Raw genomic sequence first — 23795 nt, forward strand, 5'->3', positions numbered from 1 at the left:
CCCCAAGCCGAACTACTCCGGCTTTTGGACTCTTGCTCCACCACAGTATGATTGCTGGGTTAATCGTTGGGAGGATTCTGTTCACTGGAATCCTGTGGCTGAGAACGGCGTCCAGCTATGGCCACTTGCCACCAAACGACCGAGACACAGGTAGGAAGCGACTGTTCTGTTGTGTGTGATTTATATTGCTGGTAAAACGAAAACAGCTGTTGCAGTTGTACAAGGACTCTAAAATTCCCCACGTAGTTGACTCGTGAGGCTTGGAGCTTTCTAATTATAACTTGCCGTAGTTGTCTGTCCAAGAATTCAGGTACAGATCACAATGGCGTTGCTGCTCGGGAGCAAGCCTGATTGTAACATGTTATTGACTAGAATTAAACAAAGTACAAGTGCAAAGCACAGACCTCATTACAAGTAGTTCCAGTATGAGACATAAGGATTTGTTTTTTGTAAACATTTGACAAAACAGTTTTGAATCTGGAACAACTCTTGTTCATGTTCATATCTGCCTGTATTCTTCTAATTATGCACACTTTCAAGAAAATAATACGTCAACAGAAAGTAGCTGACAGTCTAAAGGTGGAGAGAAAATGTAGTAAAACTAAACCGTAGGGAAAACACACGAGTCTTTAATTGGAAGTTCTCTGTTCTCAGTCAGTGAAATCTCGGCCCTTTAGTTCAAAGTTCACGGTTTTTATGTGCTGTTTGTTTTTTGATACTTCACAGTCTCTTTTCCCCACACTGTGTGTGTGTGTATGTGTATGTGTGTACACTAGAATATTCTCATATTCTGAAGACATACACTCATTGATCACTTTATTAGGAACACCTAAGTCAGGCTCATCCAACAGTCCTGTAGTAAATCCTCCTCCATGAAGGTGATCATGTTCAGATTGTTTCACTATGGAGGCCGGAGTAGTAACACTTTATTTGACAGGTCTGCTAATAATAATAATAATAACCCCAATAGTTTCTGTAAAGAACGGTGTACACAAAAACAGAGACAACGTTTTGAGACTAATTTATTTTTAGTTAGTCCAGTGTGTTATTATTACCTTCTAAATGAATTTTCATTAAAGAAATGACTCAGTTTAAACCCCAGTTAATATTTACTATTCATTTACTTGTTATTTTAAATGTTATTCTTCTTTTATGCCAGTGTGTGGTTGTTTGTAGACAACTTTCACACACTGCATGTGTAGCTCCTCTTCTGTCCTCTGAATAAAAGCCTTATGTTTGTGCTCGCTTAGTGTGAACCAAATCATATGGTTCTTTACAGGAAGCTTCTTAGGAAGGTATCTGGAAATAAACTGGAATTTACAGACCTGTGAAAGAAAATGTTGCCAGTGTGGCTGCTGATGGGTGTTTAGGATATGTTGTTTACCATGTTTATATTACTGAGGTTAGGTTAAATATTAGAAACTCTTCATTCAACCCAACTCTAAGAGCAGCACAAATGAATTCTTCCACCTTCACGAAGAAGGATTTAGTGCAGCACTGTTGGATTAGATGTGTCTTGAGACAGGTGTTCCTAATAAATTTATCAGTATTGATGTACACTTCAACTGATGAGTAACAAAAATGCTGAGGTCATTTAGAAACACTGGCTCCATGACATAGTCTGTCCCCTAGAGGCCAGTTAGTTTTGTCCTGCTCCATAAATATCTCCACACAGTTCTTTACAAGCTGAATGGATCCTGATCAGCAATGTAAAGGCTGATACTTAGTTTGTTTTTTAAACTTCTCAGACGTCACTAATGGCCTCAAAATAAAAACGAATCTGGTATTAGACTCTGACGTCCAGACCTCAGTGCTCAGGACTGAAATTGCCTTTCTCTAATGACTGTTGTTTCTTTAAACAGGTCTTGGATTTTGGGATTGTCTGCAGAGATGAATTGAGGGGAGCAGCTGCTGCTGGGACAGATGTGCCAGAAGACGACTCCACCATCGTCGGCTCCATTGCTCTAACGCTGCACTATGGTAAGTCTCCCTGTATGTTTTGGACGGTTTGGTTATTTCTGATCTCTTGTTTTATCATATAACAGACATGTAAACAAAGAGGTATTCACATTCTTTACTTAACCCTGTAAAGCCTGACACATCAAAAAATAGCCAGAACATTCTAATTTTTCGGAACTGAGATGTTTATTAAACCATTTAACAAAATGCAAAATATAATTCATGATTCAAAATTCAAGATTCACAATTTTTATTTGCCATATATGCATAGACAGACAGACAATCCAGGCATATAGGAATAGAGGTGCCATATTATTTAGATTATTTCTATTTCTTTTGTATCACATTTGATATATGGGGCATTTTTGGCGATTTTTTTTTGCTCAGAAACTTCACGTATCAAATATGATACAAATGGTTTTATAGGGTAAAGTAGTAATTCCACAAAATAAAAATGCTTGATTACAAGTAAAAGGTCAGGATTTAACAGCAGTACTCCTTAAGAATGGTTCCTTTGAACTTATTCTTTATTAGTGGCTGTAAACAGCACATTGTTTCTGTAGTTCTTCAGTGGAGCTGTTGAAATGTGGAGTTTGACCTTTAACGTCGTAGTTTATAAGCACAGGTGTGTGTGGGAATGGAAGTAACTTACTGTAAAATACATATAGAGAAGTAAAAAGTACAGTAGTTCTCTGAAATGTAGATGAGAATTACTGTATAAATAGGCAAAAAAACAAATGCACAATATTATAATTGTATTAATTTATGACAATATTTTAGCATTTAGCAATACTTGTACTGTGTGTTACACAAACAGTATATAGTTTTTAATAGTGGATTCAGTGTTCAGTAAATGTTACAGAGGCTTTGGTACTTTTAAGTAGAGTAGTTTAGTGGAATGTAACTAAGTACATTTACTCAAAGTAGTTACATTCCACTAAACGTTTGAAGTGCATCAGGTCCGATGAATATTTTTTATGCAAATTAAATTTTAATGCTAAAAACTGAAAGTACAGAAATATGACTAAACTATTAAAGATCGAAGTACTAATCAAGCAGGAGAGTTACACTGATATGTTTATATTACTGGATAACTGCTGTAGATACTGAAGTTTGATTGAGAAAGTTGTTAATTTGACCAAGAACAAAAAAAATCAGCTCAGGATCAAGTAAAAAATGACAGTCATAAAAAAAAAAACGTATAATGTACAATGTACACAGAAGGGCCACTTTATTAGGTACACCTGTACCACTGTATGTAGTTGGGGGAGGCCAAAAACAGACACCTGTGTATATAATGTAGTCCAGTACAACACCACCTTTAACTGACCTCAATAAAAAACTGAAACATGTGGAGTTTCATACACACAGATGCTAAGGTGGAAGTGTTGTACTGTGGTATAGGTGTACCTAAAGTGGCCGGTGAGTGTACATTGTAAGTTCCTGAAAATGCCAAGAGCTAATTTTTTTATACTTTGTTTGAACATGCCAATTTAATTAAAGGAATTTTAACTTTGAGACGAGTGCCTTGTTGTTACCAAAGAGCACAGTCTTTTTTTTCAGATTACTACTCTGAGTTCAGAACCTTAGTCTGTTGCACTCTGCTTTTTTATGTTAACAGCTTTAGGACATTTAAAATAATTCACGCACACAAAAGCCTAATTCATAGTTTATTTACTGAAACTTAAAAAAAGAACACACAGGTAATGATGTAAGTCAAACAAACAGGTACAGATAAAAATTATGCATTTGAAAAGGTCACTTTTTATTATAAAACCCCAAAGATGAATTTCATGAAAGCCCCCAAATGCTCCTGTTTAAGATACACAACTGTGCTCCACAGGCAAGTCGCCAGTGAGGAATAACTAGTGTCAGAGATGCCAGAGCCTTGTCCCCTTCACAGGGGCCGATATATCACCACGGGTTTAAAAATGTCAGTTGTTAGTTGTGCCGCAAAGCAGGCGTCTCAGCACTTTGACAAATACATTATGCTTGTCCACAACCACAGGGACAGGAATAAAGTGTTTTTTTGAAATCTCATTCTCAAAGCATCATAAACAATCATCTGTCTATACATGATTATCAGTATTTAAGCAGTAGAGTATATGAAGACACTTGAAGTAATACTATGAACTGTAGTGTTTCTGTTGAACTGAGACATAGAGTCTGCAATTTAAATATCAGTAAAGGAGGAAGCATTATTATTGATCTGTTGCCAACCCTATGACTGATGCAAAGGAAAATGTCTTAATTCTTAGCTTAGTTTTCCAACAAGAATCAGCAAGTCCAGCTCAACTGCTGTGCAGCCGTTTGGTCTGTAGCCAATGTACTGGACAGGGTATAGGCATCAGTATACATAATCCACAGCAGGGGATTCCCCCATGATAAACTGCTCCTGTCTACATTTAAAGAGAGCCAGCGAGCCTTGTGTACAAGACTCCATGAGACATTTTGAGCTCAGTTCAATCAATAATCTGAGATTAGAGTTTTTCTAACATATGTGAAGTAGTAATACCCGATCAACATCTTGCTAACCTCTGGAAAACAAAGCTGCTAAATGTGGTTCTGGCTGCGAGGCAGGAGGCAGACAGCTTGGGAAGTGGCCCCGGGTCTTGAGGAAGCTGCATGGTGTAGCTTGAACTGTTAAAGCAGAGATGCAAAGCAAAGATCTAAGATAAGTACTGTCTTGGTACTGAGTCGTTCTATGACAACTCTTCTTCCCTGTCTACTGCTGCACACAAAGAAACAAAGTGATCTGAAAATGGGACAGATTGAGGAGGGAAGGAAAAATGAGCAGAAGAAGACCAGCTCGGAGGCCTGAGGTCGTCTCACACAGCGTCAAAGCACTAAGATGAGATGAAGAGAAAAAAAGACCAAATGTGACAAAGTCTCTTTCCTTTTTCTCTTTCTGCACAAGAACAGGGAGACTGGTTGGGCCGGCGACATCACGGCTGGACCTCCACATAGTTGGCCGGGAACAGGCCATAGGCACCTCTGCACACACCGCGCCACCAGCCCTGGTCGATCTTCTCGATGTTGGTGATGATGTCGTCAGGGTCAAAGGAGATCTCATCATCGCCAGCTGAAACAGGAGGAGAACACAGCCTGGTGTTAAAGGTAACGGCTCTGAAGACATTCATCTGTCAATCAACTGAAAATCTGGCCTCAAATCTGATCAGTTCTGTGTTTGCACAGTGTCTTGTCAACAAAATGCCTGTGGCCGAATCTCTCGCTCAGAAGTTAATTTAGTTGGTTGACCTGTAGCACAGCTGTTAATCAGATGCATCTTAAATTCAGTATTTGTCTCTGTCATCTGATGTTCGCGCTTCTTAGAAGAAACAGGTTTAGGAACTAAATTCATTTACAGTCCACTGATGATTAGACAAAATGGTGACATTTATAATAATTAATGCTGTTAACGTAATGTTTCAGCTGGATATGGTGCATGTTGCCGTATAAATTCAATGCTCAGTCGACCATCAATCTTTGTTGCTTAAAGAACTCTACCTGTATTAATATTCTCTAACAGTGTAACTGCCTCAGCTAAACCCAGTGAAAAGGAAACGGACCTGTAACCACGTTAACTGGACAAAGATGTCAGCAGTTGTTAATGCTGGATAAATCTGATACTAAACCGGCTTTGACTCAGCGAATCAAAACCAGGAGCTAAAACTATCACTGCATTTAAATCAAGCAGAACGGACCAAACTTAAGTGGATTCGGTTTCTCAGATGTGAAGATTTGCTGCTTTTCTTCATTGTCTGATGGTAAACTGAAAATATTTTTTACCTGTTGATTAGACATTTGAATCAATTTACTTAATCTCTAAAACAGAAGTCAATTATTCAAGAAAATATTTAGCCAATTAATTGATAATGGAAATAATCCTTAGTAGTGGAACTAGACGTCTGTGTATATCAATATGGCTGATCTGTGTACAGCAAACAGGTGGTATCGGGTCACGTAGCACTGCTGCTTTCACCTGTCAGGGCGCATGGTGAGCGAGCGAGGGAGGCAGAGAGACAGACCAAAAGATGTTTGTGCAGTCGGCCTCAAGGGAAACTGAAAGTGTTATGAGTATTATTGTGGTTGCACGAGGGTTTCTCACCTTCTGTCCTGTTCACATCGCCGAGGGATCGGGATGTTACACCTATGTGGTCTGAGAATCTGAGAACAGCGTCTAACGGTTCTGACCATGTTCCATTGTTTCCTGAACTACTTCTGTTTTTTCTGTGCAGTGACTTCTCTGTGTGTTTCACCCTGTGGACTCTACATTCATCTGGTTGCATTAAAGGACTTTTTTTTTTACCTGCTGTATTTCCCCTAAAAATGTTTATGGTGACTATAACTAGTGCTGATTTTACTTTCACTACCTCAGTTGTAGAGATTTGAGGATGTGAAAAGTTATGTTAAACGTCATCACCATGGCAACTGGTCCGCCTCCGAGATAGCTCAGAATAAACATGATAAATTATTTTTCACACTGATCTCTGTCAGAAGGAAAGAAGATTCAAAGATCTGGGCTGTGGTAGATGTTACAGCTAACGGCATAGATGACCACCATCAGGTCATTTGGCCCGAGTGTACCTTCCTATGCCATTAGCTGTAACGTCTACACCAGACTACAACCCACACCTGGCATCTGCTTTCTTGCTGACTCGGACAGAACCGTGAGAAATGATCTCACTGACACCATGTGTACTCTGAGCTCTGTCGGGGGCTGCTGGACTGGTTGCCCTGGTTATGCTTTTTAACACGAGTACTAGAACAGAGGTAATGAAAGCTAAACACCAGATACAGAGTCACTGGTTGGTTGACACAAAAACACAGTTATCCTTCAAGTTAAGACATCAGCTGTGCTCAAAGTCTGACCCGGTAAGATTGTCTGAGTTTTACATAAAACTGAGCAAGTGCCTATTCAGACATCAGCCCACATGTTAGATTAATAACAGTGTGCTTGTCTTAGGTCACACCAAAAGAAAAATCTGTTCACCTGAACTGACTTTGTTTTGTGGATCAAATCCACATGATAAATGTGGTGTAACCGAACCATGACACTATGTCCCTTTTGAAACTACTCACTCCTCTTGGTCTCACCTGCTTGGTAGTCGTACAGAGCCACCGCCGTGACCCCAAGGTCCTCGCCGTACTCGTACTGCTCGTCGTCTGCAAGACAACAAAACTATGAGGAGACTAGACTGAGACACCTCTGGCTACAGTGAACATATAACACACTCAGACCTTTAAGGCCTCACTTTTACTGTGCTGTAGATTTCAAAAAATGCAACGTAGCTTTATCTGCTTATAATGAGATCTACAGCACAAACGGTAAAACTGAAGCAGTAGCAGACACACAGAGTTTCATCTGTTCCAGAGGCAACTGGCTGACTCAGTTCCTGGAGAATCAATGTTGGTTGCTTTTTTTCTTAAGGTGCATTTCTTTAAGCTTCTTTTGTATTTGTTAATTCCCACTGCCAGTGTTTTTATCACTGTATGTGAATGTGTGTTTTCTTGAACAAATCAATTCTCCACCTTTGGACAATAAAGTGGTTTTCTGTTCTAAAGTCTGACTGAATCTGAATAGACACAATCATGGTCACCTGATCTGATGACAGAAAATTGTAAAGATTTATGAAGCATAAATTTCAAAGGTTTTCTAGTTGGCCTTTAAGGGAGGGAAAAAATCATCGCCACCACCACAAATAAAACGGGAGCTTCACCTCCTGCTGCAGCCTCCTCTGTGTTCTGGTAGAGGTCCTCCTGTGGCGCATAGTGTCTGTGTGGCTCCACCTCATACAGCTGCTCACCATCCTCCTCCTCTGCATCTCCGGCTGCTTCCTGTTGGCAAATGGGATCCATCAGGTTAGAGGCTGCAAAGCTTATGGAAAAGGGCTTTAACAACAATCCAAGTGAGATCTGTCCCTGCAGAGAGCCCTGCTGCTACAGACATGTCCATCACTTAACAGCTTCAGTGTATTACTGGCTTCCTTTTACTAGAGCCAGCTGTAGCTGGAAATGTGTACTGTCTGCAAGAGAAAACAACATTCCATTGTAAAGCTAAAGGCTACCATAAGCACCATTCTGGGTGTGATCACAAACCAATAGGCCGCCTTTGTGTGTGCTGCGTCCTGTTTTAACCAGTCCTGCTTCTGTTAACGACTGACATAAGATAGATGTGGAAAACGAAGTACTTGTCTGAAATTGGCTGTACTCTCTGTTAAGCACTGGTGACCTGCTCCTCTTTAAAGAACCAGCTGCATCAGTCTTCCCTTACACCACGTGTCAAACTCAAGGCCCGAGACTCATTTTATACATCTTTTTTTTTTTAATGGCCCGGCGATATGAAGGAGTTTCTAAGTGTGCGACATCTTGTGTCCAGACAAAAAGCAGGTGTTTGCAAATGGAAGCGTTAGCAGAAATACGGTTGCTGATTTTAAGTTCAAGTTTATTTATTTTGGAATAATATTGTCTGTTTCTATTCATATTTATGTTCAAATGTTTAGTTTTAGTTTGTTCAATAAATGTTTATCCTGTTCAGCCCGCAACCTAAAGTGTGTTTTGAGTTTTGGTCCCCTGTGCGATTGAGTTTGACGCCCCTGCCTTACACACAACCAAACCACAGCAGAGAGATGCACCGATTCACCTGTTGAGCTGGTGGTGCTACAGCTCGCTGGGCCAGTGCAGTCGGGCTCAGAGTGGTGCTGGGACTTGTGGGGGGAGACGGGCTCTTGGGCGTTGCTTCGGCTTTACGGTGCGCCGCCTCCTGCTCCTGCTTCTCCTTGGCCTGCCGACGTGCTCGCTCCTCCTCTGCCCTCTTTCTGTCTTCCTCCTCCTTCTGCTTGGCGATGTTCTCGAAGCGAGCCTTGATGCTCCCAGTGCTGCTGCCAGCTGACCAGTGAGGAAACAAAGGGATAAGCTTGCATGTTGCCTACAGGTCTGAATCAAACACAGCTGATGCTGCTGAATGCTCACCAGCCTCCACCGGTTTGGTTTTCTGGTAAGATGGCGTCATCTTCTCCACATTCTCGTACGTCCCTGCACTCTGTCCAACAGAGACATATACAGTCATAACACAGAGCCCTCTACGTGCAACTATCAGTGTTGGGGAGTAACCTTCACAAACGCCTCTCACCTTATCCATCCGGTCGTTCTGGACGCCAAACTTCCCTCCAAATCCTTTAGAGTAATCTGGTATCAAACAGGAGAGAAGTAAAGGTCATGTTCTGTTTTACTTTACTGACTCAACCACAGCCAGCATCATCAGAGCTTGCTCTCCAGCAGCAAGCACTAACCAAGTTTCTGGGTTTAATTTAGCCTCTCCATCATGCTTCGCAATCACACACTATTAAAAGCGTGAATTAGGAGCCAAGAGCCATTAAACCCATCTGGTCTGTAAAAGTTCTGACGAAGCAGTCTGTGGTTGGTTTCACAGCTCTGATAAATCAACTTTTGGAATCGATGGCGAGGCTGATGAGCTCATGCAAACCTATAGAGAGAGAGAAAAAAAACTGAATGCAGACGGTGAGAGCAGAAAGACTGGCAGGAGAATCTTAACATAAGCCAGGCACTGGGTCAGGCAAACATCTTGGCTCAGTCACTGTGCTGAAGATCAGCCATGTCTGGTCGTAGCAGGACGACTCGATAAAATGCGCCGGCCGTAAACATCATGCACAAAATGAGCGCATTAGCAAACAAACAGCACCATGGAAGCTCTAGAAACAGCAGGGGAGGTGATCGAGGGGGGATACGGTCCAGGATAAATACTGCCAGAGGAATATGAGACTACACTAGGAAACAGACATCTTGCAATTCCCTTCTGAAAGCCACAATCAAATCTCTTATATGTATAGTATAATTCATGATGTATGGCTCATGCCACAGGCAAACGTCTTGTACGCTACACACATCACCTAGCCCAAAACGAAGGCTTTACAGGTCGAAACAAGCCGTTCAAGTAGAGTGCTGGTAATAAAAAGACTAGGACTTGGGGGAAATCTGCTTCACCTGAGCAGCACAGCCCTGATACAAACCACCGATTCACTAGAAAACACTACTGACTAAAATGTAATCTGTCAGAAATAGCAGCATAACTGCAGTCTAAGACTACAGCCAAAAGAACGCAACATATTTTCCCACTTAGCCCTGGTGTCATGCAAAGATTCCGTTCCGTTCCACTGAAACGTGTTTATATTGTTATATCAGCTTTGAAACTAATATGGACAAACAGTTAAAATTTTTAACTCACTTCTACAGCTTGGGCACCACATTCAGCGCCAGATAGATCAAAACCAAAACCATCTCCATGACTAGTTCTCTCTGGGTTGATCTGACCCGTTGTTTGGTGCTGCTGAGACGGGAGGGTGTGTGACAGTGCGGAGGGATATCTGACAGGAGGACTGTGGCAGGAAAGGCAGGCATGTGTGTCATTTAGAAGGAAACAGCAGTTATGATGGAGGAGGAGGAGGAGGATGGAGCCAAAGGAAGGCGCAACAAGCTAAAAGGAGTCATTCTCCTGGGACAGGGTGGGTAAGGATGAAGTGTCTGAAATGAAGGTGGCGTTGGGAGGGGTGTTCAGGGAAGTGCCTGTGCCTTTTTGGGACTCGTGCTTGGCCAGGCTCTCCTTGTGCTCATAGCCCAGGGCACACTGGTCCTGCCTCTCCACCTCTACCCCATACCGCCCTCCAAACCCACGCTTATAGTCTGCAACATAACACACACACACATACACATATAGACACACAGACACCAACATGTATAGAGACAGTAACGCACCTGGCACAGCTTTAAGGCACATGCTCAGCTGTAGAAACACATTGTGGTCTCAAAAGAGCAAAAGCCTTTAAGATCCTGGATTTCACACCATGATAAATTCTTGGTTAAAATCATTTTCGGCAACTAAACATAATCAGAGAGAGGATCGGGCGGAGAGGATCACTGCAGACCCCTCATACAATCTGTTTGAACTCCTCCCCTATGGACAGCATTACAGGTCACTGTGCACTAAGACAACCAGGCACAGGGACAGTTTCTTCCCCGAGGCTGTCACTCTGATGAACACTTAACCCACGACAGTATGATTAGACAATAACCCTCAGTGCAATACCTGTGTATAGATACATAGTACAGATTATACAGACTCGTACAGGTCTCTAGTTTTAAGTACTCTGTTTTTATCCCTATTTATCTCATTTCAATGAACATTCCTTTGTTGTCTGCATTGTTTACTGTCTGTTTATACTGCTTTTTCCACATTGTTTGGACTGTTTGTTGATGTTAATACTGCTATTTTGTTATATTACACAGCCTTATGCTGGTTTACTGTTTTGCATATTGAGAGCCTATGTACCAGAGTCAAATTCCTCATGTGTCCGTCACACCTGGCCAATAAAGCTGATTCCGATCATGATCAGTGGTCAAAGCTCTATACTGGGCTCCCCCCACTTCAGCTGGTCCTTTTACCCCAGTCAGGCATCTTAATGTGGGAAGCATCCATCCATTATCTCTACCACTTATTCCTGAATAGGCCAATCCCAGCTGAGACTGGGCGAGAGGCGGGGTCCACCCTGGACAGGTCGCCAGTCTATCACAGGGCTGACATGTAGACAAACAACCAGCTCTGCAAGAGAGCTCCGATTAAACATGCTGTCAGTGTCATCAGCTCTCTGCAAGGACAATGTCTCGATCATCTCCAGCTGCAGATGTAGAGATGCAATGAACATGGTCAGCTCTGCATGAGGTAGCCTCAACTATCAGGAGTTTGGGAAGGTTAGAGAGCTGCAGATCTACAGGTCAACCTTGTGAAAGAGGCTTCTCACAGCTTTTAGAATTTGACTTCTAATTCAAAAGCACTCATTTGCCCTGTGCAAACAGTGTCCACAGGCCTGACATGCAAATATAAATCTCATCCTCTGCAAGAGAGCTCAGATTAAACATGCTGTCAGTGTCATCAGCTCTCTGCAAGGACAATGTCTCGATCATCTCCAGCTGCAGATGTAGAGATGCAATGAACATGGTCAGCTCTGCATGAGGTAGCCTCAACTATCAGGAGTTTGGGAAGGTTAGAGAGCTGCAGATCTACAGGTCAACCTTGTGAAAGAGGCTTCTCACAGCTTTTAGAATTTGACTTCTAATTCAAAAGCACTCATTTGCCCTGTGCAAACAGTGGCCACAGGCCTGACATGCAACTATAAATCTCATCTCTGGTTCCACTTCCTCTTTCTTACTGTAACCACAGACTGAAGAAGTTAACTTCTGAAAGACCACATCTGAAAGAGCAATGAAACTGCAGTAGAGCTGAGGAGGAACAAAGGTTTGAGAGTGAAACACTGTGTTTAAATCAAAGCAGGCTACTTGTAGACATTGAGGTTTGCTTCTAGGGTTTGATAAGCAATTTAAACTACAGAAACATGGCTATCAGGTTTTTTCTCATGTAGGAAACAGTGACAGTGGTTTAATGATTTCAACTAAGGACATATGAAGCTGCACTGGGCAGATGTTCAGAGCTCTTATTTATCATCATGATAGATTCTGACATCTGCCAACAACTTCCAGTACATTTCTTACTAAATCTGCCTTCAGGAACCAAACTGAACCAGAACCAGTACCTTTCTGAGACTCGTGAAGCTGTAGTTTCTCCTGGTGGTCCCATCCCAGCGCTGACTTGTCCTGTCGGTCTGTCTGCACTCCAAACTTGCCTCCAAAGCCTTTCACATAGTCTGCAGGAACACATGACACAGGACAACTCAAACCTAACACTGTCCTCTAATTCAACTACCTGAAGTTCAGGTGTATCTTAGAGATAAAATTATGTCTTTTGTAGTTTATATTGCAGTAGTTATACATGTGATGTAGAAGATTTGAAGGTAATTCTACAGAGAAACTGGTTGTAAATAAAATTACATGATAAGAATCTTATTGGCTATTCCCACATACCCGATATAACAAGGTACTTTGTCACACTAGCCATAAAGCTAGTCTTGCACATTATTGTACTGATGAAGAAATTAAAACATTCTGTCATAGTTCTCGTTATGAAATGTTACTTTTTACTTAGTTTTGTTTTTGTCCTAAAATAGGTTGTAGTGAATATTTTTGTCATGTTTTTGTTGATGAACTTAACACTTGTGCAGCACTGCACCATGTTCGACATAAGGGGAGGGGTCTGGCTGCAGACCGCTGTCTAATAGGACTAGAAGCCTTCATGTTTCCTTCCAGGTGATTTTTAATTTCTACATGCACCGAGTCTTACAAAAATCTGTTTCAAAAACCTGGCAAAACTTTTTTTACAACTGGAAAAACTTTTCTCAGCAATTTCATGGATGGGGAAAAAAGAAGCAAAGACTTGTGTCTCTATAAAACAAATAATGACTGTGAAGATCAATAAACTCCTGATGTGTCACAGGCTGTTTTCACCCCAGTGTGTTAGATTGTTATCAAAGCATGTGATTCAGTTATCACATTTGTAAATGCTGGCAGCACACACAGCCCAGTGCATTATGGGCAATTCTTTTGGTTATCTACGCCTCTGCCGCCAGCCCATATCTACAAGCTGCTGTTGGCCAACCAGGCAGTAATGTATGCACAGGTGTGTCAGACAAGAAACTACAGGCAGAGCAGACAAGTCAGGACAGACCTGAGGGTGCGACTCTGGACACAAACCTACTAATAACATGTCAGCAGCAACGTTTTCAGTCATCACAAAAAAGTGCAGGTAAATATGCTGATGACTCGGAAAAGAGTCCTAATTAGTTTGGTTTTTATCCCCGAGAAACATTTGGTTAAATAACTGGTATGGACATTATTGTACTCCCATAAGACGTTAACACTGCACTTGATAGTGCACAGAAAAATTTTCATCGTCTTGAGTAAAGTTTTGAACACACTTGAAATCCAAAGGTTAAAAACACTATTTGTAAACGATTAAACTAATTATTTAGAATAAAATGTGTGAATTATCTGTACATTTGTATATGGTTAGTATGTTTCATAACCAGCCAGGCTGCTCGTGTGCATGAGGATACCAACCTTTCTGTGATTCGTGCCTCTCCGTTTTGCCCTGGTACTCGAAGCCCACGGCACTTTTGTCCACCTTGTCGCTCTCTACTCCAAACTTGCCACCAAAGCCCTTGGCATAATCTGCCAATGGACGGAGGATGACGACATGGGAGAAGAAGTTAGGAAAGGAAATGGCAGAGGTAACCCATGCCGCATGAGCCCTTCACCAACATTAGTGTTTACATAACTGGGTTTCATGTTAAAAGGAAAGGTCTAGACTACATCAAATATCCCACTGCCTCAGAAAACCAGCTAGATCATGCCCAACCCACAGACCAGCTACAGACTAGGGGGTCAAGTCTGAGCCAAACACCTGAAATCTGAGATCAGAAGGGAAGCAGAAACACAAAGATGGAAATGACCACCAATGCCTAAAAAGATTCTCGGGCCTCTGAGGCAGATGTATATTTGTTACTGCGGAAAACAAATGTCACATCACACATGCAACTGAGAGCTCCACTGAAAACAAAGCTGATGTAAGCAGGCAAAGGTTGAGGACTGGAGGGACAAATGCAAAATAACATGATTTGTCAGGACCTGCAGGACTACACTCACTGAGTCAGGGACACAGTCTTTGAATGTGTGTGTGTGTGCACATGTTAGTGTTTGTTAGTTAGCCACACTTTCTCCATGTCTCCCCGGGTTAATGGGAATGCCGCACGGTAGAAAATCTAAACCAGAGTCCTGCACCGGGTCGGGTACCCGACAGGTACCTGTAAAAATGACGTGTAACGGGTAAAAAAAAAAAAAAAAGTGTCTATATTTTCACAGGTACGGACGTGTAAAAATAGACTAAATGAAGGCAAGTAGAATAAATAAATAAATAAAGATGCAGCTTCTTTTAAACATCTAATCCAGCAAAATTTTAATCAAGCATAAATAAAAGATACTGCACATTTATTGTGAAGGCCTGTGGCACAACCTTTGACCTGTCAACACATCCAGCTAATAGAACGCCACTCCGACATCAACATAAGTGTCAGTGTGGCCAACTGGACAACCTAAAAACAAAAATAACGGCGAATACGAAAAAAATTGTGGACAGCACCTCAGCAAAGGCCAAGTTGGACATATGGGAGAAACTCATTGTTGCTACAGACAGTGAAAACAACATTATCAACGGCTTCGCTGCTTGTAAACAGTGCAAAAACGTGTTAGTGTTTGAAAGCCGCAAGCTACAGTAGGCACCCCCTCGCTAAGGGAAGAGCCGCAGAGCCCAGGTGCTGCGTCCACCAGCAGACGGTTTTCAAAGAACAACTCTCAAGCACTTTAAAGTAAGAGACCGTTGTAGTTACAGGTACGGGTCGCGGGTCTTTTGTTAAAGGGTCGGGTCTGATACAGAGTTTTGCAGATGTAGGTGCAGGTTTTCAAAATTGGACCTGTGCAGGACTCATCTAAACAAACCTTTCTGGGACTCGTGTTTCTCCGTTTTGCCCTGGTAATCGAAGCCCACTGCGCTCTCGTCGACACGATCTGCCTGCACGCCGTATCGGCCCCCAAACCCCGTGGTGTAGTCTACACAGCAAAGCAGGGGGGGCAAGGGTCAAAGGTCAAGGTGAAGCAGCATGGCAGCAGTGTCATGGAGGAGCCCAATTCCATATTCCCCATTAATAGTTCCAGTGGCACCAGCCAGAGGTAAGAGAGTCAAAACACCTCAGACGTATTCACTGCTGTCATTATCACACAGTCATGACTGGCTGGGTTTAATCCAGTTGCTTTAGGGAGACACAAGTAGACTGTATGACATCCTGCTGGTGGCGCACAAAGAAACTGATAAATAGGGACAACACTGGGGAACCACTGGAATTGGGCAAATGTTTTGGTGTGTGCACGGCACTCTGGAGGGGATGAACACAACACAAAGGTGGCAGACTGGAATCATGGGAATGCAGCCTCAAAAAACTAAAAGTGAAGAAGCCTGAGCACTGTGGTCACTGATTATACTTCACTGTAGCCTTTGACTAGTATGGGTGGCTTTGTTTTGGCTCTATTCTGGCAAACTGGACTGCAAATGTCACAGCGACTATGTGATAAAAGCCCAGAGTTTCAGCTTTAATCTGAAAGTGCGTAATTATGCATCTAATGAGAAACCACAGTGAAAAGTGGCTGTGATTCTGCACTGGTTCCCCAGTACGGCTTTGAGAGAGTCCATGTTTAACTTCATGTCAGTTTAAATCCAACATGCTGGAGTACAGAACAATGGAAACATGGCCACAGCAAAAACAAACAGAGGCTTAACTGGCCAACACCATGAACACGTCCCAAACATGGTGGGACCCTGGCAGAGCGGAGCTCACAGAGCTCCCGACCATTACAATGGGAGTGCATGTGCTATGGCGGGCCACCAGCCAAAGGTTCAACAGAAGGGCTGTGGCTGGTAAATGTGACTCCTGTTGCCAGTTTGGAAATCTTAGTGTTTAAACCTAACAGGCAGGTAAAGGAGGTAAAGGTATTTGGAATGTGCTCATGTCCTGGATACAGCTGTATATTACTGGAACATATTCAGAGAAGTCTGCCCAAGTAAACCCCTGCTACAGGTAATATGGAACAAGTTGCAACATCACCTTTCTGCGAAGCATGTTTCTCTGTCTTGCCCGCATACTCAAACCCAACAGCAGACTAGAAGGAGAGAGGGAGAAGCAACAGTTACTCTCCTGAATACCTACCCTTCTTAACCCTGTGAGTGCACGTTTTACCCCACTCACAACCAGATTCACAAAATGAGTTTGAAAAACACAAACATGTCATTCTACTCTGTGATCCACTGCAGAACTAGATTGACCTTTAGCTATGTCTAAATGTGGGCAGCTTTTCCAGAGGCAGAGTTACAGTAGATCTGTCTGTTTAATTGGAAGCTGTCGATTGTTGTTTTTAAAAACATAAAACAAAAGTTTACATGCTATAATGTTAGGAACGTTTCTGGAACTACATCAATCCAGCTGCATGTCATTTTACACTTCAAGAAAAATAAATAAACCACCAAGGCCCATGTGTGAAATCAAGAAGATGCTGTTAATGCTGTAAGTGGTGGAATCACCTGATCCACTCGATCGGCCTGCACTCCAAACTTCCCTCCAAAGCCCTTGGAGGTATCTGTCTGGGAGCAGTGCTTGGACAACCTGCTCTGGTAGTCGTGACCCACAGCAGACTGTTAAGAAACACACATACATATAGAGTTTCAGAATATGTTCTTTGGGGGAGGGGGATACAGGGTGATCATGACAAGGGCAATACAGCTGAACACCAAGCCAGTGGTTTGATGTGGCAACTCCTGACTCATCAGACACACACACACTGTGGTGTAAACAGTGCTCTGTCATCAAATTCATGCTGCAGTGAGCACACAGACCAGAGAGGGGTGTGTGGACGGGCAGAGCTGCTCACCGGGAGCTCAGGGGCCTCTCTGGGGATGTGAGCATGCTGGCCTTTCAACATAAGTTCCCTAAAGTCTCTCATAATACAAACCAGGAGCTGGATGTTTGCTTCAACTGCCAAAAAACTACAGCAAAACTAGTTTTATCACCCAAAAACCTGTGCAAGAATTGACCAGAAAAGATTTTGTCTCTCCATCTATTCTGCTATAACAAGCACACTGCACTTTAGTACAGCTATACACAGGCAAAATATTCAGAACTAGAGAGCACTCAGACTGCAGCTCAGTTTCCTCATACCATTACACAAAAAAAACAATAGTCCCACAACAGTATGACCCTCATAACTATATACATTATACTCACAACTCCAAAAATGCCAGAACAAGTTCTAAATTGGCATGTTACACTGTTAACAAACACAGGTAAAACATAACCACCACCCCTTGAAGTCAAAGCTCACTGCACAGACCGATGTGTTATTTGTGTTGTGTCACAGAATCAACCTCACATCACTGATCCAGAGATGGAGGAACAGTCAACACAGTGACCTGCAGCCCAGTATCACTAAACAGCTGGCGATGATGACAAAAGGACCTCCTGCTGGATGAGAATCGCAAGGGGGGCTGAGAAACTGGCTTCTTGGACACACGACAGTCCAAACTCGCTATTGTCGTGATAAAAAACAGGCTTGTACAAGGTGATCACACAGTTACCTTAAACTGTGCTGTAAACGGCTCGACACCAAACACGCGGGTTAGTAGCAGCTGAGGAGCTGTCCGCTGACCAAAGCTCCACGCCAGCCACCAAACGGAACCTGAGCTGAGACCGTTTGTCAAACTTCTGTATTATTTTTGCTTCAGCAGGCAACACGGCAATAAAGGTGCCATCAACATTTAAACTAGGTGTGAGAAACAGCCTGTTCCAGTTGTTCATTTGTGGGAACACATCCTGCACACTATCTCACCTTGTCCATGCGATCCTGCTGCACTCCGAATTTCCCTCCATATCCATGCGAGGCCTTAGGCATGCGCTCCAGCTCCTGCTGCTTCAGGCTGGTGTGCTCTACCGACACCGTTTCACGCAGCTGGTGGATACTGCACCAAGGGAGCAAAGAGTTAGGAGACACATTTTGGGGCTTTCCCTGTTCCATTTAATACCAGTGGAAAAACAAGCTGCTTTCTCACTCTATGTGCTCCTGATGCCCGGAACCAGCCACCGTCTTGGCCCCCCAACGCTGCTCCTTCTCCGATAGGTCATTCTACAACAAACAAAACACAGTTGAATGGCAAGGACAAGAAAGGGTGATGAGAAAGATGAAGGACGGAGCAGGATCAAAGGGAACATGGAAAGAGGAAGGACGTCCACAGAGACCTCAAAGTCAGGGTCAGTCTCCCAGTCGTCTCCTCCCTCATCTACAGACAAGCTGACGGACTGCCCTGCTGCTGCCTTCCACATCCTTAGAGAGTCTTGTCACACACACTGAAATACAAGAAAAATGAGAAAAAATGACTTGGCAGGTAGAAAGAGACATGCATGACATGCTAGACGTGTGCAGTTTTCTCTCAGAGATTCATCATTCGATACAATACATGCATATAAAACATGGGAAACTAGTCAAGTGGAGAGAATTATTTTTTGACAAGCGATTAACCAGTTATCAAACGCCCACTGTTCTCTGGTTCCCACTTCTGTGGTGTGAAGTTCTTCTCTGTTTCATATCACTGTACAGTAAATCCGATACCTTTAGATCTTTAAACAAATATTTGAACACACCAACTCTGGGAAACTATGATGGACATTTTCCACAGTTTTCTGAAGTGAGCCCTTCATCACACAAACCCAGTGAAAAAGGCTGGGAACAAAATCTACAGTTCTGTTTAACTGAAGGCAGTATGAGCTTCAACAGCCTGAGCTAGTCAAATAAAGCAGGTCCAAAGAGAGACACTCTCTGTGGGCCCATCACTTCACTGCAGGAAACACAAAGGGGGACTTTCACACTATAAAGAACGTGGCTCTAAATAACTCCCATGTGATTCAACTCAAACTGCTGAAGCCTCATATCAACTTCATCGGGACTGTGTCTTTGCAGAGAACAGAGACTGTAGATTTTATCCTAGATTTCTGACATTTAAGACTCCGACTATCAATTATCAACAATTATTAGAATTTCAGGCAACTAAATCATGAATCACTTGGTCTATAAAAAGTCAGAAAATAAAGAGTTGATCACCATTTGTGAGAGCTTAACATAACCTCTTCAATTTGTTTTGTCCAACCAAGTCAGAAAACAAAAATTATGCAATTTTCTATGGGGAAAAAAAGAGAAAAGTGCAGAGTCCACACATCTGCCATGCTGGATGTTTAGGGAAAGGATGTGTTCCCTAAATTATAAATTATAACCAGTTCTCAAATAGTGGATGCTTCTTCAGTCCAAAAAATGTATGGTTTTAGCTGGACAGACAGGGAGAATACTTACAGTAAATTAACCCTGTATACATATGGACATGCAATAATGCATCAATATAAACCTAATGTACAACAGTATATAGTACATATGTACAACAGGCTTTTTCTTTCACTTGGATTTTTTTTTTACTGTTGTTTCACCCCCTAACTTTCCTACATATAGCTTGTAAATAACTTAGCCTAATAGTTTGTTTCTCTGTTTTGTGCATGTGTGTTCTTGTTTTGCTCGTTCCGTTCATTTGTGTAGTGGCTGCTGTAACAGTTCAGCTTCTCCATCTCCTGTAATGTGACGTGTGGGGCAAAAGCTTCCTGCACCAGCTGGGCAGCTCCTGACTCAGCACAGTGTGGGCCTGTACCGTGTGTGCTCCAGCAGAGGCTGCAGGAGACGTGGCTCCGTTCACCTCCGGAGAAAGGAGTCTTCAGACCAGGAAGCAGCAGCCTGGCAAACGCTCGGTGTGACTTCACGTTAGTACATGACAGGAGTATATCCACAACACAACCACACCCATGTGCTCGTCCCATCCATTCTATTTTCTGACCAGGCCTGAGGAACGATGGTGAACTGTAAATTAAGTCTGGGCAAAAAGGAGTAGTTAGCAGGGTTAAGTTATCCAGATGCGTTCACGGTATTTCCGAGGGGACGCAAATTAATGTCGATTAATTTGCTTCAGTTGAAGTGGGTCGGGCCACATGTGTCTGGAATATCGTGTCCAAACACGTAAATATTCTTTCCCATGAAATCACGGTTAATTAAACACTCCTGTGGCGTTACTTTTGCGGATCACTGACATAAATATCTGCGTGTTGTGTTATAGGATTTTACCGTCAGATATCCTCTGGAAACGGGATGTAAACCTTCTAAATGGTTGTCAACTCATGGCAATTAAACGTTAAGCGACGAGCAGAGGTAAAATGTGTTTAATTTAGCTCCACAATGGTAAAAGTGTTGGCTATCTGTGGTATTTCCTGTTCCAGATTTCCAGTTAGCTAGCAGGCTAAAGCTAAAATACCTTCAGGAATGATGAACTGACTCAGCGACGACCTGGTGTAGACATTTTACTTCATATCCTCCACCCAGTTGTTCAGTACTCACCGTCCACAACAAAGGTAGCTCCGACCAGCGTCTAAACGGATTTCTTAATGTGTCCCCTGGTGGATGTAACCGTACGTCCACAACTCAGGCTTGACGAGAAAACAACGTTACTGGGACCTGGTGGCTTTCTTCACGGCTCTTCCGGCTCTCCCAGTATCCCGTCCTCAGCCAGCACCTACGTCACGAGTGGGCGGGGCCATACCATTTAGGCGATTTGCCACGAATTGTAAATTGATGAGAAACTCGAGTTCCTCATACTTTTAAAAATTGTATATTGTAGAGCTGCAACGATTAATTAGCCATTATTCTGATAATTCTTCTTCTTTCGGGTGTTCCTGTTAGGGGTCACCACAGCGAATCATCTGTTTCCACCTAACTCTATCCTCGGCATCCTCTACTCTTACCCTAATTAACTTCATGTCCTCTTTTAGCACATCCATATATCTCCTCTTTGGCCTTCCTCTTGACCTCTTGCCTGGCAGCTCCATCTCCAACATCCTTCTACCAATATAACCACTATCCCTCTTCTGCACATGTCCAAACCATCTCAATCTGGCCTCTTTGACCTTGTCCCCAAAACAGCCGACCTGAGCTGTCCCTCTGATGTGCTCATTCCTAATCCTGTCCATCCTGGTCACTCCTAAAGAGAACCTCAACATCCTCATCTCTGCTACCTCCATCTCTGCCTCTCATCTTTTCCTCACTGCTACAGTCTCTAACCCATACAGCATAGCTGGTCTCACTGCTGTCTTGTACACCTTTCCTTTGATTCGTGCTGCCACTCTTCTGTCACACAACAGAGTATCTTATGGTTTTGCATTGTTCTGACCACAACACTTTGAACCCAGAAGAGCTGATGGACAATTTTCACTCTTATACATTATATAGACCAAACAATGAATAAAGAAAATGAGCAGCATATAACTGTCCTAAAATATTATGTACTAGTCTGAATTTATATTATGCCACAACAAACAAGAGACACTTGGATTGCCTTGTGTTAGGCCATAATCTCCATGATCACCCAGATAAACATGGGGCCAGTGCAGATAGAAAATCAGCCCCGCTGTGGGCAGCTCACTTTGGTTTTTGTTAAGGTAAGCCATCTATGGATGCCAACAAAAAAACAACAGCTCTGTAGGAAAGAAAAATGCAAGAGTAAGTTTCAGTATTTTATTGAAAGTAAGCAATAAATAATACTGTGATAAAAATAGTTTATAAGTACTCAGGCTGTACATCATTGTTACAAGATCAGAAGATTCAATGGAAAGAGCAGGAATAAAACAGCAATGTGATTTGCACTGTGCATGAAAGACTAAATCACAAAAAAAGTGTTTTTACTTTAAAGTTCGACTACATCTATGGTGAAAGAAAACTCTTCGGTTCCTACTCATTTGCTGTGAAAATTAACGGTGGAACCGGTGTTGTGACAACAGACAAGACAAATGTACACGAGGGGCATCGCCACATTCAGAGGAACAAACCGGTGCTTTAGCTCTGAAAGTACAACTGAAAAACACAACGTGGGTGGATAATAATAAATAAGAGACAGGAAGGACTTAAGAAACAATAAGGCTTGATATGAACTCTTCATACAAAGTGTTTTTTAAAAAGGGGAGTGGGTGGATCGCACCGCCTTGAGGGTTACAGTCACAGCGGGGATCGACCGAGGCCTCGGTGAAGTTGGTCCATCGAAGGAGTTTCAACACTTTCAACTCATCTGTACATATCAAGTCCTTCTGTACGAGTGAGCCTGTTGTGTTTCTCGAGTTGTGAAGAAGTTTGTTTTGTTAAAGGGATAGGCTGGATGTAGTGGGGCAGGGTAAGTGAAGTAGCTTCTGCATGCAAGGTCAGCGAGAGAGAGAGAAACTGGAACTCTTTTCACTTGCATCGGAAATTAGCCCTCTGTCCCCCCCACCCCGCCACTGTTATATGGCTTTAGTTCATAAATTCAAAGTTCTATTTTGGTATTGCAGATATGGAAAATAAAGTCAAGAAAAGGAAAATCCACAGTGTTTCACATGATCTCTGCTGCCACCGCCACCTGGCTTGCCAGCTGGTATTCTAAAGGTGAAGGATGACTCAGTGTTGAGCAATCTGTGAAACAGTCAAGTCCAGCAATCTGTCTGATATTCACGCATTCACTGACTTAAGAGTTGCATTTACACAAAATTACAGGTAATAAAGCTACAAAAATTACAACAGTTAAAAAGGTCAGAAGATATGAATTAAGTTATATATCAAAGTCACTTAAGCATAAATTCAATTAGAATTCCAATCGCAACAAAGACAAAACACATGTGGTCAATAGAGTCAGGATTATAAAAAGATTAGATAAAATGTTGATAGAAATATACAAATGCCAGACAACTGAAACATTCAGCTACATACATCTGAGAGCAGAGCTTGAAATGGGCACAGTGGAAAAATATTTCTTTTTTTAAAAAGTGGGATGATTAAGGGGAGATGGGCAAAAAGGATTATACAATAATTCTAAAATCATTTAAATGTCCCATTGCTTTACATAAATATAATAAATGCAGATAAATCTAGAAGGCTTCCTCTAGGGATACTGAGATTGGTAAGTAAGGTCTTTCTGTGTGACGGCAACAAAAAAAAAAAAAAAAAAAACAAGACATCTTTTCGGTGTCCTTGCAAGTCAGTCATTTCAGTTTATCATCCTGGTCTTGAATGCAGGGAATTCCCCTTCATCTTCAGACCAGCGGTTACCTATAGAAATAATGAGGATAAACTGAGAAGGGGGAGAGAGGTGAACAGACATGAAAAGCCAGGGAGGTGGGGAGGCAACAGAGGGAAAGGAGGAAACACAGGTAAAGAGAGGAGAGGCG

The 23795-nt window shown here is 42.4% G+C and overlaps 2 protein-coding genes and 1 long non-coding RNA gene across 20 annotated transcripts in view; 1 reads left to right on the forward strand and 2 right to left on the reverse strand.

The window, feature by feature from the left end:
* The first annotated feature begins 6 nt into the window (after nt 1-6).
* On the forward strand, nt 7-4958 carry LOC109961641 (uncharacterized). The gene is made up of 3 exons (XR_002275157.1): nt 7-150; nt 1863-1980; nt 4877-4958. It is a non-coding gene; the product is annotated as an uncharacterized LOC109961641 (long non-coding RNA).
* On the reverse strand, nt 3617-21117 carry cttn (cortactin). 4 transcript variants are annotated; one of them, XM_020602636.1, is made up of 16 exons: nt 20947-21116; nt 18759-18866; nt 18572-18645; nt 18352-18481; nt 17051-17161; nt 16578-16632; nt 15418-15528; nt 13984-14094; nt 12564-12674; nt 10549-10659; nt 9092-9147; nt 8932-9001; nt 8603-8847; nt 7680-7797; nt 7057-7125; nt 3617-5041 (listed from the first exon to the last, which is right to left on the reverse strand). In XM_020602636.1, exons 2-16 carry the CDS (start codon nt 18840-18842, stop codon nt 4905-4907), a joined length of 1593 nt encoding a protein of 530 aa, XP_020458292.1. In that variant the 5' UTR covers nt 18843-18866; nt 20947-21116; the 3' UTR covers nt 3617-4904. The 4 variants fall into 4 exon arrangements, with proteins under 4 accessions (XP_020458292.1, XP_020458293.1, XP_020458295.1 ...); XM_020602637.1 differs by lacking the exon at nt 20947-21116 and adding an exon at nt 20864-20940; XM_020602639.1 differs by lacking the exon at nt 15418-15528 and having other exon boundaries at nt 20947-21117.
* A 1011-nt stretch (nt 21118-22128) lies between these two features.
* Nucleotides 22129-23795, reverse strand: part of ppfia1 (PTPRF interacting protein alpha 1) — a 41711-nt gene continuing 40044 nt past the window's right edge. For 13 of the 15 annotated variants that reach the window (XM_020602630.1, XM_020602621.1, XM_020602632.1 and 10 more), the window contains one exon: nt 22129-23698. The gene's annotated coding sequence lies outside the window, so the exon portion shown is untranslated. The remainder of the gene's footprint in view (nt 23699-23795) is intronic. The other 2 variants (XM_020602633.1, XM_020602635.1) reach the window with 1 other exon arrangement.

Source organism: Monopterus albus, unplaced genomic scaffold (assembly GCF_001952655.1).
Source record: "Monopterus albus unplaced genomic scaffold, M_albus_1.0 scaffold57.1, whole genome shotgun sequence".
NCBI classification, from domain to species: Eukaryota; Metazoa; Chordata; class Actinopteri; order Synbranchiformes; family Synbranchidae; genus Monopterus; species Monopterus albus.

What these genes read in the sequence shown, in the direction of transcription:
- cttn (XM_020602636.1), bottom strand. Translation starts at nt 18,842, where the DNA reads ATGTGGAAGGCAGCAGCAGGGCAGTCCGTCAGCTTGTCTGTAGATGAG. An exon ending in GAGGCACGAATCACAGAAAG is followed by an intron (nt 12,675 to 13,983) that starts GTTGGTATCCTC and finishes GTGTTCCTGCAG; the next exon opens with ACTATGTGAAAGGCTTTGGA. An exon ending in AGAGGAGGCTGCAGCAGGAG is followed by an intron (nt 7,126 to 7,679) that starts GTGAAGCTCCCG and finishes GTTGTCTTGCAG; the next exon opens with ACGACGAGCAGTACGAGTAC.